Genomic DNA, 14,135 nt, shown 5'->3' with positions numbered 1-14,135 from the left:
CTACGGGGCTGTGTTGAACTACATTGCATTTGAGATTGCTTCAATATATTGCTATTAGAATTTTAAAACGATAGAGAGAAGCTAATCGAGTTGCAACCATTCATTTTTAATTTTAATGTATACAGTGGGGCAAAAAAGTATTTAGTCAGCCACCAATTGTGCAGGTTCTCCCATTTAAAAAGATGAGAGGCCTGTAATTTTCATCATAGGTACACTTCAACTATGAGAGACAGAATGGGGGGAATCCAGGAAATCACATTGTCTGATTTTTAATGAATTAATTGGTAAATTCCTCTGTAAAATAAGTATTTGGTCACCTACAAACAAGCAAGATTTCTGGCTCTCACAGACCTGTAACTTCTTCTTTAAGAGGCTCCTCTCTCATCCACGTGTTACCTGTATTAATGGCACCTGTTTGAACTCGTTATCAGTATAAAGACACCTGTCCACAACCTCAAACAGTCACACTCCAAACTCCACTATGGCCAAGACCAAAGAGCTGTCAAAGGACACCAGAAACAACATTGCAGACCTGCACCAGGCTGGGAAGACTGAATCTGCAATAGGTAAGCAGCTTGGTGTGAAGAAATCAACTGTGGGAGCAATTATTAGAAAATGGAAGACATACAAGACCACTGATAATCTCCCTCGATCTGGGGCTCCACGCAAGATCTCACCCCGTGGGGTCAAAATGATCACAAGAACGGTGAGCAAAAATCCCAGAACCACACAGGGGGACCTAGTGAATGACCTGCAGAGAGCTGGGACCAAAGTAACAAAGGCTACCATCAGTAACACACTACGCCGCCAGGGACTCAAATCCTGCAGTGCCAGACGTGTCCCCCTGCTTAAGCCAGTACATGTCCAGGCCCATCTGAAGTTTGCTAGAGAGCATTTGGATGATCCAGAAGAGGATTGGGAGAATGTCATATGGTCAGATGAAACCAAAATATAACTTTTTGGTAAAAACTCAACTCGTCGTGTTTGGAGGAGAAAGAATGCTGAGTTGCATCCAAAGAACACCATACCTACTGTGAAGCATGGGGGTGGAAACATCATGCTTTGGGGCTGTTTTTCTGCAAAGGGATCAGGACGACTGATCCGTGTAAAGGAAAGAATGAATGGGGCCATGTATCGTGATATTTCGAGTGAAAACCTCCTTCCATCAGCAAGGGCATTGAAGATGAAACGTGGCTGGGTCTTTCAGCATGACAATGATCCCAAACACACCGCCCGGGCAACGAAGGAGTGGCTTCGTAAGAAGCATTTCAAGGTCCTGGAGTGGCCTAGCCAGTCTCCAGATCTCAACCCCATAGAAAATCTTTGGAGGGAGTTGAAAGTCTGTGTTGCCCAGCGACAGCCCCAAAACATCACTGCTCTAGAGGAGATCAGCATGGAGGAATGGGCCAAAATACCAGCAACAGTGTGTGAAAACCTTGTGAAGACTTACAGAAAACGTTTGACCTCTGTCATTGCCAACAAAGGGTATATAACAAAGTATTGAGATGAACTTTTGTTATTGACCAAATACTTATTTTCCACCATAATTTGCAAATAAATTCTTTAAAAATCAGACAATGTGCCTATGATGAAAATTACAGGCCTCTGTCATCTTTTTAAGTGGGAGAACTTTCACAATTGGTGGCTGACTAAATACTTTTTTGCCCCACTGTATATACACCAGGTCAAAGGGACACTATAACAACTATTTATTTTACCTCAGTGCAAATGAAGGAAGACTCTCCCTTACATCAATATCAAAATTGACCCCAAAAAAGCCACCACCATATAATTTATTATGCAGCTGCTCTGTTTTGCAGAGGTTCATGAAGGATACTGTCTATAAAACCCTTTGCTTAATGACAAGAAGATGTTGAATTGCCACACAGGAAAGCACATTACACTAAAGGATTTCTATAAAAGAAAATAGAGCCAATGATGCCTGCTTACACTTAGATGATGACAGCATGACTCTATGCTCTCCATAACCATAATCCCTATGAGGCTAAATCCCATCTGTCTCTCTTTGTCTCCAATGCATCCTACTCTGGTGGTTTTACAGACAAGACACACTCACATATTGTAAGCAAATACACATGGGAACAGAAGTCACTGGTCCATCACAGTATCCACTGGTAGCTTTCAGCAAGCATATTTATTACAAAAGGTTACAATAATCCTTTCCACTCTAGCAAAATTAACCATACATGTACACTGACATGAATGCACTAAAGAATGTCTACGCAGGGCCCAGTGGGACACCTGTTCAAGGTCAGTGCTGTAAATTTGACCAAACAAAACAGTAACTGCAGGTGCTAATAAAGAATAGGACTTCAAAGCCTGGATATTAAGGGGTTTCTGCGTGATCTTGCCTTCGACAGTAATTTCAAAGATATTTGAAGTGTTTACTATGTGGTACAGTATATTGTATTGCGCTTTAAATGCATTTTGGCAGTATAACATTGCACTTTAAATAGATAGATAATTGAGGTGCCCCACGGTGTATTGTGACGCACCGTCTGTCACACGCATGTCAGCTTACAGAAGTTACAGTACATTCAGGAACTCTCTCAGAGCACTATGCTTTTACCATTCATTAGTGTGTAAAATTGTTAGTTTACAATGTAGTCTTTTCCATGTTTTTTTCTTCTTTTGATTTACAGAACCTATTCAGGTTTAGCATCAATAAAATAAAATAATCAAAATAATCTGACATTATTCACATAAAATAAAATACATTAAGACAAATACACAAGGCCATTGACATTCCATTCTCACTTAATATTAAACCATTTTTTCTCTCAACAGAATATTTTACATCTTCGCAACACTTTAAATAATCAACACATATGCAGTCTCTAGTGTCAGTTCATGTGTCTCCAGTCTCCATGTCTCTTGCAGAGCCTCAGGGGCCACTGTATGTGAGACCAACTGGCTCCTCTGGTTGTTGCAAGGCCCCTGACTATCTCTTGGAGGCCTTGGCCAATTTACTCGTAGGAGTCGATCTTCTCTGAGGAGTGGGGATTTTGGTTGGCTTGCCTCCGTGTTGGCGAGATGCGGAGCGGGGTGTTGCGCGGCTGGAGTCGCCCACCGTTTCTGACATGTCTGAGCATACCGATTGGATATCTGAGATGTCAAAGTCAGAGGCGTCACTCCCCCTCCGACTGCTGCCCCGGCTGCCTGCTTTACTTCCAGGTCGGCTGGAGGTCTTTCTCGATTCTGGGGAAGATATTTAAGTATTGTTACTACCTATTTCAGTGACTGACATCTCAGACGGTTGGCAGGCAGGTGTTATTGAAAAGACATAGCTAGAGCATGCTGCTACACTTACTGTACTGAGTGGAAAACACTGAGGGGGATAGGGTGAAATGTCCTGCCCTCTTATCAGTTCATGTACAATTGTATATTTCTTCTGTATTTGGAAAATGTCTTCCATGAGTAACTGCATTTCGAGAGAGATGTTTTTCTCACCTATGCCCTGACCCCTTGCTTTCATCACAGCAGCATTGATCAAGGTTCCTTCCTCTCCACACTGAAATCCTTTTCCGGACAAGTATCCAGGAAGCCGCAATTTACTGCCTTGGACCGGTGTTCCCTATAAAGACAGAGCATTCATTACAACGTTCGTAATGATGGTCTATAAAGACCATTCATTCATTCATTCATTCATTCATTCATTCTATGCATTTTAGTTTCCATTTTGAAAACTGTCGTTATTGAGATTCTAGTGATATCGTAGCATCACTCACTGTAGGTTTGAAAACTATTAGTTGACAATGGCAATACACATAATTATGTTGTTTGACTTGCTGTTTTGAAAACATTGTTCACAATGACTTTTATTGCCCGCCCTTTCAGCCAATCAATAACAAGTCTACTAAAATACGCTTGATATAATGTGACATCTGATGAAATCTTCAAATCCCAGGGTCTTCAGATGGAGGGAGTTATTGCTTTGAATTAAAAGCTGTAGTATGTTCAAGTAAAAACCTAAACCTGTACACAGGATGAACAGTTAAACATGCAAAAGTTTGTTTCTGAGCAGAGTTAGAGAATGAGGAAGACAGGTCAGTCAAGTCAAGAGAGATTTAGTACAGGTTAGTAAAGCATTGAAACCCAACTGAAATCTACAGACACAGCTTGTGCCCTCCCATAAATCACATTGAACATGCGAGACAGGTGACCTGTAGGCGATATCCTACTTATCACCAATAATGGAAAATCAGAAGTAGCTCAATTCCTTTTCTCAGACTTTATGGATTTCAGTTGGATGGTACAGTAGGAGGCGGTTGTTAGGTCAGAGCTTGGAAGCGTTCCAGATCACGTTTTACTCACTATACCTCTGAGGATGAACCTTGGCTTTCAAAGGAGTCTGACGATCTAAGAGGAGTGGAGGGTTTGCTGTTTGTCAGCCATGGTTTATCATAATTGCGGGTTATGTGTTGGGGAGTCTGGGGAATAATGGCAAATCAAAAACACAGAGGGATTCAAATCAAAAACTACACGGAGCATAGGAAGACGACATGGGGGAGGAGAACAACAACATGGCAACACAAAACAAAAGGATGATCACATTTTGACAAGACAACTAATCATAACAAGAACAACAAAAACAGATGAGGGAACATTGACATGATTGGGAGCATGTGGAACATGTGGAACATGTGGAACATGGCGGACAAACGAACACTCCCTCTAACACTAACGTCTGAAGAAAGACGGGTGCAATTACTTCACATACAATTATCCAATATTGTATGTATTTGCTGTGGAAAAAGAGGAGAGTACTAAACAGCTATACCACACCACACAGAACCCGGCCATCTCTTACCTTGCTGGGTGTACTGGTCATCGCTGGGTTATTATGCTGGGCTGGACAGCTATGGCTGGAGTTTGACCTGTTCGGAGACGCAGCCCTCGAGGACGGCCGTGACCTTCGACCTCTATAGCGGAAGCTCGCCATCACCTGAGTGGTGCCTTCCGGGAGAATGAACTTCTCTCGCAGCTCCATGTTTGTCCTGCCTTTAGCTGGGGACAGTTTTACATATGAGCCACGTGCCATAAACATGCCTGTTACTCTATAAGTGAATATGGGTGAATATGGGTGACAACCACATTCATTTCAGAGGGGTAAATGGAAGATGAGTACCTGCTTTGGAATAAAGCAGACCACTTGAAATGAATACAGGTCATTGTCTATAAATTGTGATCAGACTATTGTGCGAATAACACAATGTGATGAAGGACATGCAGTTTCACATCACTAAGCCGTGCTGTCAAACTCACCAAAAACTAAAAGTACAATTACCGTATTTTCCGGACTATAAGTCGCGGTTTTTTTCATACTTTGGCTGGTCCTGCGACTTATAGTCAGGTGCGACTTATATATCAATAATTCATAATCTCTGACTGACATGAACTGACATACGGTAATCTCTGACTGACATGAACCAAGGAGTAACTTCCGCTAGCGCCTCATACACGATAGAATAGCCATTATACTTGACAATGTGGACATTAAACACGACAATGTGGACATTAAACATGATGTTATGGACCTTATACACAATGTTATGGACGTTATAAACGATATTAAAGTCATTTATTCCTTCCAGAGACTGTTCTATGTTGCTAAGTTACCCCCGCGAGGCTATTTTGCTACTTCCGCTAGCGCCACATACGCGATAGAATAGCCATTATACTCGACAATGTGGACATTAAACACGACAATGTGGACATTAAACATGATATTATGGACCTTATACACGATATTATGAACGTTATACACGATATTAAAGTCATTTATTACCTTTCAGAGGCTGTTCAATGTTGCATTGTTTGTAGGCCGCCCTTCGTCCTAACTACTTCCGTTTTTCACCAAGCTATCTTTGTCATGGCCTTATACACGATAAATAGTCGTTACACTCGACAATGTGGACATTAAGCACTATATTATGAACGTTATACACGCTATTATGAACGTTATACACGATATTAAAGTCATTTATTACCTTTCAGAGGCTGTTCCATCCTGTTTGCTTGCTCCCGCGACGCCATTTTGCTAACCTTCGTTAGCAACGCGCTAGCTAGCCCTGGCTTTACACTCGATAATTTAAGTATTTCTAACCTTTCAGAAGAAGTTTTAACGTGAATTATGTCCTTCCTGGGCTTACAAATCCTCTCATGTCTCTTCACAGTGCCAGACTAGAGTCAAGCTCAACAGGGTCTTCTTTCCCCGCTGATTCCGCCAAGCCCGTTCCCTTGAACCATGCGACTTATAGTCCAGTGCGACTTATATGTGGTTTTTCCCTCTTCATGACCCATTTTTGGCCTGCTGCGACTTATACTCGGGTGCGACTTATAGTCCGGAAAATACGGTAGTAATGTAGTGAAATACACTCTCATATAAGCTAATACAAGGTTAATATGTACAGAGTGTTAAATCTCCAATGGATATACTCAGAAATGTACATAGAAATGTATCAGGACCCCTACCTGCAGCACCCCCACCCCCAAGACAACACAAAGCAAAACAAATATATTGTTTAAATATATTACCAACACCCATAAAATACCAACACCCTCCCAACATTTAAACAGGCCCTCAAAACCCAACTCTTCAAGCTTGCCGTCACCAGTTAACCCTCTCCCCCTCCCCTTCCCATGTGTCCCCACTGCACTACCTTAATTAGGCCCATATACTTTATTTTATTTATTTATTGTTTCTTTTTATTATTACTACTCAAAAAAATGTATCATTATTATTATTATTATTATTATTATTAAAAATATAATAAAAAATGAAAAACTAAATGCTAGCTGCTTTTTCTCCAATCAAACCAGAACAGACGCATCTATGCTTACAATGCTAACTTTTTTAGTATAGTTTTTGGGAACTATTGTCCCACTGTGAATCTGAAGCAAACAAAAAGCACTGCAAAAGAGGTGGTGCACAGAGCCACTGGATACAGTACATGCTAAAAGAAAGCAGTTGTGGGTCTGCAGGGAACCAGGTGATGTGAATCGGAGAAAGAACTGCATGCAGGAAACACACAGACTGCTGAATGACAGTGGAGTGTGAGTGGAGTTGGTTTTTAGGAATGCTGTTCACGATGACCACACCATTCTGTACACACCCACCAACCCCCACACACACACACGGAGATGCAGACACACATACCACTGGGTTCACTGGGTTCATGAAGCAAGGTGAGATAGTGTGAGAGTTGCCAACCTATAGGAGACTGAGTAATTGAAGAGTTTGATTCCGAGCGCAACATTTTACTCCCGTGGTGATGAACTAGAAAAAATGATATAGGGGTTCTTGTCACAAAGAAAGCAGTAGGAAAGTTAAGCAGAAGAATAGAAATACACAGATAGAGGAAGGTAAAAGGTCAGAGGTCAACAAGCGTTCATAACCAGCCAACTAGGAAGCATGACAGTAGGATCTGACAATCTAAGAAAGAGCAACATTCATCCACATACTCAAGACTTAGATACTATGCAAGATTCAACCTTTAAAACATGATGGCTCTAAAAGGAGAGATACCCTACTTAGAAATATCTAGCCATTTCGTATCCTTTTTTTGTCAGAAACTGTTACACCACATCTGTAACAAAGAATATGACGAAACTATCAGGTGCAAATCATTCTATGAACCACTCTTAAGAAATCAAACTGATTTGACTGTCTTAGAATAACATCTTGCACAATCTTTTCAGTTTGTAAAGCATCTTTGAGTGTCTCGAAAAGTGCTATATAAGTCTAATGTATTATTATTATTATTATTATTATTATTATTATTATTATTATCTTTTAATATTTCACCTCCCATGTCCAGACTGGGTGCCTTACCTCGACACGGGTCGTTCTTCACCAGGAACTCGTCCAGGGCCATCCAGCCCCCTCCCACACGTACCATGACGGTGCTCCGCAGGATCCGCACCAGGCGCAGCTGCTGCGAGTCTCCAAACTGCAGTGGAGGGTAGGATCACAGAGAGGAGGGTGAGGCAGAGGGTGGTAAGAACCTACTCTGTATGAGCACTGAACAAGGCTTGAAGCTGGGCAACCAGAAACCAGGCAACCACGTTTGGAGATACTTTTACATTGATTTCTCCTTTCGATACGGTTGTGCCTCATTGCTTATGTTTCAAGCACATGCAGTTACAGTTACAGTGCAATGTGCCGTGATACAAATGTGTGATTGACGAGATCTCTCTTTGTGGGCTGGCTGGTTTCCTTTTCCCATTGCTCAGGTAAGCCAAGTGATTTTTGCCACAACAACAACATCAATGCTTCATTCTCAAAGACACAAATGAAGGGTCAATCCAACTGGTTTAACCTTCTTAGAGTGTGTTTGTATGTGCATTCATCTTTGGAAACAGTGTGATTTTTTTGGGTGACTTTAAATCGTGATGCATTGATTTGGAATAGAGGTTGGGTGGTTTACATTTTAAAACACTTTACCTGAACCCTCAAAAGGCTTACTTAAGATAAAGAGTTCAAGTAAATTATCATTACTGACTTAATCTTGTTGAATAATTAGTTACAGTAGGTTTCATTCATTTCAAATAGCAGTTGGTGAGGTCATCTTGTTTTTCTTATATTATTGCACTAGTCAGCTTATTATTTTCCTTACAGACAATAAAGAAGTGAGGATATCCAACCACTAGAGGGCACTATGGTGTAGTGGTCAATCCCTACTGTGGGGAGAGCTATAAACCAACTACCAGTATTTACTAAGACACAAAACAAGAGCCTTGATTTATAAAACAAAGGCATGCTTGCATGATGTATCTTGCAAAGCTTTCCAACAAGCTATTCCAATAAGGCTGATATATGAAAGGTGAGCAGCCAAGCTTTATGAGATGACATGCAAGAGAAGTCAGCCAGTTGGATATGGCCATGTGTTAACATAATTTACAACACAACAAGCACAGCCTCATGCTTTCTGTCCAATGTCTTCACAACATAACACATCAATCAAACAAACATACAAACAAGCAGAACTCTCCTGCAAACCGACAATGTTGCACTTTCTACTACTACAGACCACCAAATTCATATAGGATGCACTGACACTGATGCAGAACCAATGCAGCTAAACTCCAATGAGACACTGAGTAAACAACATGGGATGGGTCTTTCTTAGCATCTCTCTAGCCAATCAGTGTTACACTTAAACATGACCACACACTGATGATCCAGAAGGTTCTATTACAATCTTAACTTCTTCAAACTTCGTACTATATGATTCCCATAATGATTTAATGCCATTGGTGAATTTTGTGATCAAGTACAGTAAAAGTGATGATTTTTTGGAGAATGATCTGAAGAAAAAAGATTCACAACAACATCTTAAGAATGACAATTTACCAGAATACAGCTTTCCAAAACTGCAACGTGAAGGTTGGGGCTTAGATTTTGATTTTCCCTGTTTGCTATTGTCTCATCGGCGATTAAGGGGTCATGTAAGCAGTGAACCAGACCAAACTGTTAAAAGAATCGTTTCAGTTGATGTGTTGAAATAAATTAATACAAACTGGTGCATAAGACACATACTGTACAATTGTGAAAACAGGTCTCCCCTTAACCCTTGAAGAGTCTCCCCCTCACGACCCCCCCCCCCCCCCCCCCCTCATGACACCTCCCATCACCACTCTATATCCAACAAGCATGTGTCCCATGACTACACATGAGTTATGAATCCTGGATTGCAACATGCAATTCTATGTTCAAAGCACAATAGAACTTAATCAACAATAAAACAAGCCAGGAGTCTCTAACAATGACAGGGGTTGCCCGGTTTTGGAAGAAAATACATAAATAATATTTGTTAAACAAAATACATCAGCCATTATTTAATTATGTCATTCCCAGGATACTGACAAGAAAAGCAACAGACAAGGACACATTAAGCTTTATATTCCAGAAATGGCCAACAGTTGAATGAATGTACATGACCAGATAGTAAAAACATGTATTGGAATGGTATTGGGATTAAAAAACACTATTCATTTGATATTTGAAACTCAAAACCAGAAACGCAACTAAGACTAGGAAATACCATTTTAGTACAATAGACTAATGTTTCACTGCTTTCTGTGCTTTGTTGTTGTTGTTGTTGTTGTTGTTGTTGTTGTTGTTGTTGTTTGATTTAGATGGTATTCTATTTAAATATATATATTATATTTATATATATAATATCATTATTCTATATTTATCATATTATTACTTTACTGCCACTTTAAGTTCATTATATTCAAATTCCAGTGCTTGTTACAGTTAATTTACAGAGACACATTTATGGCGCAGGGCCCTACTTGGTATGAGCTACAGAGGGACTATAACCTACAAGGCGGTCTCACAGCCCATCTTATTACATCAATGGACCGGTACCTGCACCAGCTGCTTTCCCACGCCAGCCAAACCAAATCCAATTTCTGAAATATTCACGCCGCTGGAACTACCTGCACAGCTGCTACGATGGACTAATAAACAGGACTCAAAGTGAGCCTTTTCAGAATCAAGTCTGAGAGCATTATTACAATGTATCCACCTCTGAATAGCATTCTGATTAAGTCAGAGAAGAGTCTGGGCCGAAGGTGTTAATTGGATAAACAGACATGTTAAACAAAAAGGACACAAGGCATGATTAGGTACAGAACCACATCGTAGAGAGAAAAGAAGAGGCCTTTCATATGTACCTGATTTCCGAGGTAGAACTGGGTAAGGGAGGAACAATGGAAAGACACATAAGTTTCTCAATTGGTATGATTTTCAGTGAACACACATATACAGTATAATCTTGGTAAATACACAAATACAGTAATGCAGGCTTGGGATTTACTAGGACTATTAATATATATATATATTATATTTCCCTGAGACATGAGAAACCGTGACATAACATAATGCACCAGAAGTAGATGGACATGAGTAAAATAATCTTACCCTGTATTTGTTTGCGCCAATTTGCTCAACTTGGAATCGTTTAGGACACTTGCATTTCGCCACTTGACGTGTAACCTATAAAAAATATATATATTTAGGCATCATTTACACTACATCTCATATACGAGCTTACAGGATTTATGACTTAGGATTCATGTAAACTCATAATACCTCATCTTCAATTTTGTCTGCATCCGTGAGTGGTTTGTAAGCATCTTTGTTGGGGTGAAGGGCAGCCACAAACTCATAATAGTCGATATAGCCATCGCCATCTCTGTCAAATATGTCTGCAACTGCACTCATCTCAAGGCGACTTGTAGGGAATTCTGGGATGTGGAATAGAGGATAGAGGTAAGCGTTCACCAGGATACACACTGTAACCTGACCTTCCAACTGTCAGAACACTAGAACAGCCGTGTGAGTAAAGAAACATTTTATATCTTCGCAAAATGGGTCAAATTTCAGGACCCTTCTTTTATGACTTTTCCTAGATATGTGCGTTCTACAACCCAGTATCCTTACATTTTCTAAATCACATCAGGATAAGCTAATATAAAGCTATTTTGCCGTTTTTCTGTGTAGGAAGCAGGCTAACTTACAAGCGGCTAACTAGTGGTCGTAGTGTGTAAATAGCAGCTTGAGCATTGTAAAGAGGGCGCCCCCGAGGCGGCTCTTTTAGTAGGTAAAAAGGCAGGGCTGTTCTAGTGTTAACCAGACTTGAGAGAGACCTACTGGAGGAGAGGATGCCCTCTATGAACTCCTGCCTGGTGACCTTTCCATCCTGGTCCTTGTCAATGCGGCGGAAGAAGTCCATGACACGTGACTTCTTATGGTTCATCCAGCGCATGTAGCGCTTACGCCACACGTCAAAGTCAAAGTTGGCAAATTCCTTCAGCTGAAAATTCAAAGCACATTATGCATTATACTGCAGATAATGTTTTACAATTCTTCAAGTACGCAACATGAAGTTACTGCAACTTGGGTTTAAATGGTGTGGTTTACCTCCTCCAGTCTGTCCAAGGCATCGTTGAGTTTCCTCCTCCTGTCCAAAGCCAGGAGCCACACCTGCTGCCACTTACTGACCAACAGATTGACCTGCGGGTTCTTGGTCTCGATGGGGGACGGTGCAACTGAGGGGTAAATGCTTTGTGTGGGAGAACGTTTCCCTGAAAGTGAAAAACAAGTTGAATCCTGTTTAATGATCATGTTTTTTTCCACTGTACTGAACACAACATCATTTTTTCCATGCCAAAAATTAAGTTCACATGATATCATTCTGGGGAAATAATAATGCACAATGTGTCATTTTTTTAGTGCCTCAACGTCAGGCCAGATGGCTCAGGTCAGGGCCTTTAAGGGGGTCTTTTGGGATACGTACTTCCAGCTCTTCCTTTCTCCAGGATAGGGATCTGGGACTGGTTCGGGGCCTCAACTCCAGCAGCTTTTCTCTTGTGTGTCTTGGTGATCTTGTCAACATCTGGTTGCTTCCTGGTCATTTCCTCCATGAATGTCTGCAGCCCCGAACAAAAACGCATGTTTTTAGTTTGTACTGTATATCCGCTTCAAAGGCTGTGACAATAGCACACATGCACACATAACTCATGCTGCTAGAACCACTGAACCACTCAACCCAGAACTAAATCATCAAAGTATGCAGCGAGCTTGGTAAACCATATGGATATGTACTGTTCTAAGTGATACTTAAAAACTACCCTTTAGAACTTTCACAACATCATAGAAGCAAGGGTCATACTCCAAAGCTCTCACATTCAAAGCAGTCGCTACACAGTACCTGGTGTTGAGCGATGAGAGCTTTGACCTCCTCTAGCTCCTGAGGCAGGGCCTCCTGGTCCTTCTCGTTGAGGGTCGTCTCGGCCCATTGCAGCCAGCCCAGCAGTCCCTCCAGCAGCTCCTGAGTGGCCAGCAGCTCACTCAGGGCACCGTCCAGACGTTGCTGATGCTGCCTGGCCCAAGCCTGGACCTGACACGGCAAAACGACTACGATTTACACTACGGTTCTCATGCATCACTTTACACTCGGTTTACTGAGTAATAACATACAGCAACATACGTATTACTCTTACTGAGCTGAGAGCTATTAACTATTAATATTCCTTTCAATTGACTTCAGAAAAAAACAGTCAGTGAGAAGTTATTGTATTACTACAACTGGTATTGGCGTTTGGGCTGAATTGGCTTTGCCATGATATAGGCTCTAAACCGTTAGCTCTGCTGTAGCGCAGACAGGCATGTACTGTAACTGGGAACGAACCTCGTCGAACCGGGCTTTAATGATGGTGTTCCAGTGTTTGATGGTGGTGATAGAGTCTGGATGGCAGATGGTCAAGATAGCCTCCCCCATACTGGTTGCTTTGTTCAGACCCACTCTCTTTTCCTCAAGTTTCTTCATGAACTCCTTCAAACGAGAATGGTTTCCATTAGCAACTGACAATGTTTGCAGCAAAACAGAGAAAAGGTAATCTTAGCAGCCAACTAGACATTTCTCTATTGAGTCAATCGTGTGCAAATGAATGATGGATAATGATATATGAAACCAGGAGAAACACTTGTCAAATCAATGAGATCATGCCTGATGAAAATGCAATATTGTTCAATATGAGTTTTTGGCATAGAACAGCAAATCAGAACACCCATGTATGGTATTTCTGCTTTATTGGCATGCATGGTAGAGGTGCAGAGACTGTCAACGATAGCTGCGTTTTAACTCTCTACACCATGTTATGAGTTTACCTCATCAAACAGAAATGATAGTCAGGAAAAGGAACATGCACACATTCTCTGTAAATAGAAGCCATTGTCTGCCATATGTTTGAGCTAGGTAGTTCGTTTGCAACGAAAATAGCTCAATGAAGACCCACCTTAAAGTACTGCATGCGCCCGGTATTAACACTCCCTAACCCTAACCGTATCCCTCACACTGGCCTTAACTAAAGCATGCCTTTCTACAAGCTGAATAGCTAAAAGCTAGCCTCTTAATTCAACATTAGAGGGTGGATATCTGAGGTAGTGCATCCAATTTTACACACACTCTCATAGCTTTTGCCTATGAAATACTTTGTGCATAATGAGTGAACAGGATATTGCATAATCAGCATTGTTGAACAACGACACTCTCTGTAGACGCTCAATAGGAGGATGATGTTGAATGTCAAACTCCACT

General features: G+C 41.1%; 1 protein-coding gene across 1 annotated transcript in view; it reads right to left on the bottom strand.

Moving 5' to 3' along the window:
• Positions 1-2,239: 2,239 nt before the first annotated feature.
• Positions 2,240-14,135, bottom strand: part of dst (dystonin) — a gene marked incomplete at its 5' end in the record, with an annotated part of 136,747 nt that continues 124,851 nt past the window's right edge. Inside the window, 15 exons of the mRNA XM_080534608.1 lie at positions 2,240-3,219; positions 3,472-3,595; positions 4,341-4,451; positions 4,832-5,028; positions 7,181-7,300; positions 7,856-7,973; positions 9,377-9,493; positions 10,708-10,725; positions 10,955-11,029; positions 11,126-11,280; positions 11,687-11,849; positions 11,957-12,120; positions 12,333-12,465; positions 12,747-12,935; positions 13,227-13,370. Of these exons, the coding sequence (XP_080390734.1) occupies positions 2,963-3,219; positions 3,472-3,595; positions 4,341-4,451; positions 4,832-5,028; positions 7,181-7,300; positions 7,856-7,973; positions 9,377-9,493; positions 10,708-10,725; positions 10,955-11,029; positions 11,126-11,280; positions 11,687-11,849; positions 11,957-12,120; positions 12,333-12,465; positions 12,747-12,935; positions 13,227-13,370 (2,085 nt within the window). The 3' untranslated portion in view covers positions 2,240-2,962. The remainder of the gene's footprint in view (positions 3,220-3,471; positions 3,596-4,340; positions 4,452-4,831; positions 5,029-7,180; positions 7,301-7,855; positions 7,974-9,376; positions 9,494-10,707; positions 10,726-10,954; positions 11,030-11,125; positions 11,281-11,686; positions 11,850-11,956; positions 12,121-12,332; positions 12,466-12,746; positions 12,936-13,226; positions 13,371-14,135) is intronic.

Source organism: Nansenia antarctica (assembly GCF_963989245.1).
Source record: "Nansenia antarctica genome assembly, chromosome: 1".
Lineage (NCBI taxonomy): Eukaryota > Metazoa > Chordata > Actinopteri > Argentiniformes > Microstomatidae > Nansenia > Nansenia antarctica.
This window is presented reverse-complemented; position numbering and strand designations above follow the sequence as displayed.